The sequence below is a fragment of the Plectropomus leopardus genome, unplaced genomic scaffold (genome assembly GCF_008729295.1).
Source record: "Plectropomus leopardus isolate mb unplaced genomic scaffold, YSFRI_Pleo_2.0 unplaced_scaffold12096, whole genome shotgun sequence".
Lineage (NCBI taxonomy): Eukaryota > Metazoa > Chordata > Actinopteri > Perciformes > Serranidae > Plectropomus > Plectropomus leopardus.
This window is the reverse complement of record NW_024612833.1, coordinates 1,288-4,733: the sequence shown is the minus strand read 5'-3', so window position 1 is coordinate 4,733 and position 3,446 is coordinate 1,288. Positions and strand designations below refer to the sequence as shown.

General features: G+C 39.3%; 1 protein-coding gene across 1 annotated transcript; it reads left to right on the top strand.

Moving 5' to 3' along the window:
* Positions 1 to 122: 122 nt before the first annotated feature.
* Positions 123 to 2,512, top strand: LOC121963676 (myosin light chain kinase family member 4-like; the record flags this gene model as incomplete). Its single annotated transcript, XM_042513946.1, has 5 exons — positions 123 to 217; positions 322 to 450; positions 539 to 770; positions 1,740 to 1,788; positions 1,910 to 2,512. Coding segments are annotated over 4 exons (501 nt in total), but the record flags the coding sequence as incomplete, so codon positions are not given.
* Positions 2,513 to 3,446: the final 934 nt, after the last annotated feature.

The window sequence follows — 3,446 nt, the reverse complement described above, 5'->3', positions numbered from 1 at the left end:
AGGCTTTTAAAAGACTCATTTTGGATGACAGGATGCCCCAGTAATAAAAAGAAATTTACCTGAAAAAATAAAAATAACAGTAAACATAACAAGCAGTCGAACTGAGTCGAGTCGAGTTGTAATCCTTCTCTTTTGTTCTTTTTCAGCCTGAGAACATTCTTTGTGTCAGCAGAGCCACTAACAAGATTAAAATCATCGACTTTGGCCTGGCCAGGAGGTAAAACTTATCATCTATTTACAGTTAAAAGCTTTGACCTGTCATGACAGGACTTTCTCAGCCCCAGTTACATCCTCACCTTATGTTTTTTATTTCTCTGACAGGTATAAGCCCAGGGAGAAGCTGAGGGTCAACTTCGGAACACCTGAATTTTTAGCTCCTGAAGTCATCAACTATGAGTTTGTTTCATTCCCCACAGACATGTGGAGCCTTGGCGTCATCACTTACATGCTGTGGGTTGTGGTTGCTCATACTGTTATATATAATGTATATAAAAAGACACACAGAAGCATCTCTGACTTCTGTCTCCTCTGGGTTTAGGCTCAGTGGCTTGTCTCCGTTTCTGGGGGACGATGACAACGAGACACTGAACAACATCCTGGCCTGTCAGTGGAACTTTGAGGAGGAGGAGTTCACAGACATTTCTGATGAGGCCAAAGACTTCATCACCCTTCTGCTGGTGAAGAGCAAGAGCTGGAGGATGAGTGCAGCAGAGTCCCTCAGACACCCCTGGCTGTCAGACCGGAGTCTGCACTATCGACTCAACCAGAAGGTAATGTCCTCAACACCACCATAATGCACCTTTAAACACAGCTGTTTTTGTCAAAGCAAACTCATGATTACCACAGCAGTGAACAGCTCCATGCAAAACCATACACTGTAAAAAAGGGTTTTTTTTAAATCGAGGAAACCAATTGCCTAAAAAGATGTCAGTAAATATAAATATTTATCTTAATTTTATGTTTACTTTATATCTTATTGTTAAGTTTACTAAACGTTCTGTTTTATTAGCTTAATTCAGTAGAATCTGTTGGAAACAGGACAAGATTTTGGTATTAAAAGTGTTCTGGTTTCCATCTATAATTCGAGTAGTACTGATCAGTCGAGCTTGAGTTGGCGTTGGTTGCCTGCAGGCAAACAGTCTGTGCAGATCAAAGACATGGAATGCAATGGTCGAAATTCAATCCCGGAACAAACTGACTATTGCTTAACAATGATTTTGTTTTTTATTAGATTCTTTTCTAATTTATCTACATTCTCATGTGGATATCTGTTTATCCAGATTAGTAGAAATATCTAACAACGCCATTCTCGCATTTCAAGTTGCTATTCGAGCTGTAAATGATGACCAGTGTCTTAATCCTGATATCCGTTGGCTCACCAGAAACCCTAAAATATTGGCCTTTGACCTCAGAGGCTCGATCTGTTTTGAAATTGCATGATTATTATCCCCAAGGCCACCAGGACAACTCTGACACTCAATTTTTAGGCATTATTCAATTAATCAGTTTTGATCAACTGATTGTAGATATGTATTTTAAAGTTCTACAGTAATTCAAGACTCCATAAAGCTCAGTCTGTGTAGGTTTGGCACTTTTATGTTAGTGTAGACTCCATTCATAATGATGCTTATAATAATAATAATAAGAGTTAAATGGTACTACTAGATTGGCACAAATGTCTACGTTCATTCAGTCATTTGTGCCTGCGCACTAATTCAGTGGATCCTCTGTCATTGCAGAAAAACAAGTGCCACTCCACACATGCTCCTTCTCCAGAGAGCTAGACAGGTAAGATAAATATTTTAAAAAACAGGTATTAATTTCTCTGAAGCATTTGTTCATCACCATCTGGATGCTTGCAAGCTTAAAATCCAAAATCTGCTTTTTTTCCTCTTTTTTCCCCACACAGAAACACCGTGAGGCCCTCAGCATGCCTTTTGACAATGTAGGGCCATGGAGCTCAACACTGGACCAATGCTGCTTTACCTGTAAGGCTACTGGACGACTACACTTGCATCTCATGCTTTGCACCGCAGCTTATAGCTCTGACCTGAGAAAAACAGACTTTTTTAATGCTGCCATCAAGGCACAAAATTATCTGTTAGCATGCTTGCTGTCCTGTGGAGCACAAAACTTCAGACTGAACCAGTGAGGACTCGCTCTTTCTACAGTGGTGTGCAGAGTGACCTGTCACAATAATGACTCCACAGTATTAGAGACTAAAGACCTGAATCTACACCTACAACTTCCACATGTACCACTGAAAAGGTGAAGAGAAACTGAAAATCAGCAGTTTAGCGTCAAACAGAGGCTGTTATCCTCCCCCTGACAGTGATCAATTTTGCATATTCTCCTGGTTTGTTGCATGCTTTGCACCTTTTGGCCTATTTCTTCAAGATTTAGCAAACAACTCATAGACTGAATGCTATTATTTGAATAATATATTTTTGTGAATACAGATTTTTTTTCTTTCTTTTCATTTACAAGTCTTATAAAATGTTTTTCTTTCTTGAACATAAGGTAAAAAAATACATGTAAACTTTGTTGAAGTCACCCCGCATTAATTTATTTTGTATATAACACAACACTGCATACTGTTAATCCCCCGAAAAGTGAGAATATCTCAATGACTGAATACTATATTCAGGCCACACCTCTGGTACACTTTCACTGTAGACTGGATTGCCTTCGGTAAGTGCTCGTGCCACTAGCTCGCCTTCGCTTCGGCAGTTTGGAGTCGCCCTCTCACCTTCCATGAAGGCATAACGAACAACAGAATACTACCTATGAATGATTCATGTTTATGACTGAAGTGGATTCTTATGTTAATGTATTTACTGGTTCAACACCAGCCTGTACTTGAAGTGCAAAGCTTTTATCAAGGTGGGATTTCTTTCAGGGGAGACAAACAGGATTTCACATTCACACTTGCACAGTTGAGCTTGATGGAGAGCCAACAACAGCAGGGACGACGTCAGCCGGTGCTTTTTTTTTTGTCCCATCGGGAAGGTGGATGAATGTCCGTCACTCAGTTGCTGGCTGCTCCAAAAGGAAATGGAAAAGCTTTGTGATTTTGAATACTTGTTTAATTGAATTTATGATAGTTTTTTTTCAAGTTTTCTTGTGTAATATTGAATAATTGAATGTAGAATATAAATAAGCAAATAAATAAAGCACACTGGAAACAAATTGCAGTGTTTCTTACAGTGTATTTCTTTGAAAATAAGACCTTTATATCAGAATTGTTTCTCTGCCTCCTCGTAGTGCTTCCAATGGCATTTGCAAGAATCCACTGCACATGTGGAAAACAACCAATCAGAGCTGAGGAGTCCCTGATGCAGCTGGCAATCATGTCAATCACTGCTCATGAATTTTGGTCAAAATATCAAACTAGGCAGCAAATATGGGTCAAGATTCTGCCTATTTCTTGCCTCAAATGTTTTCAG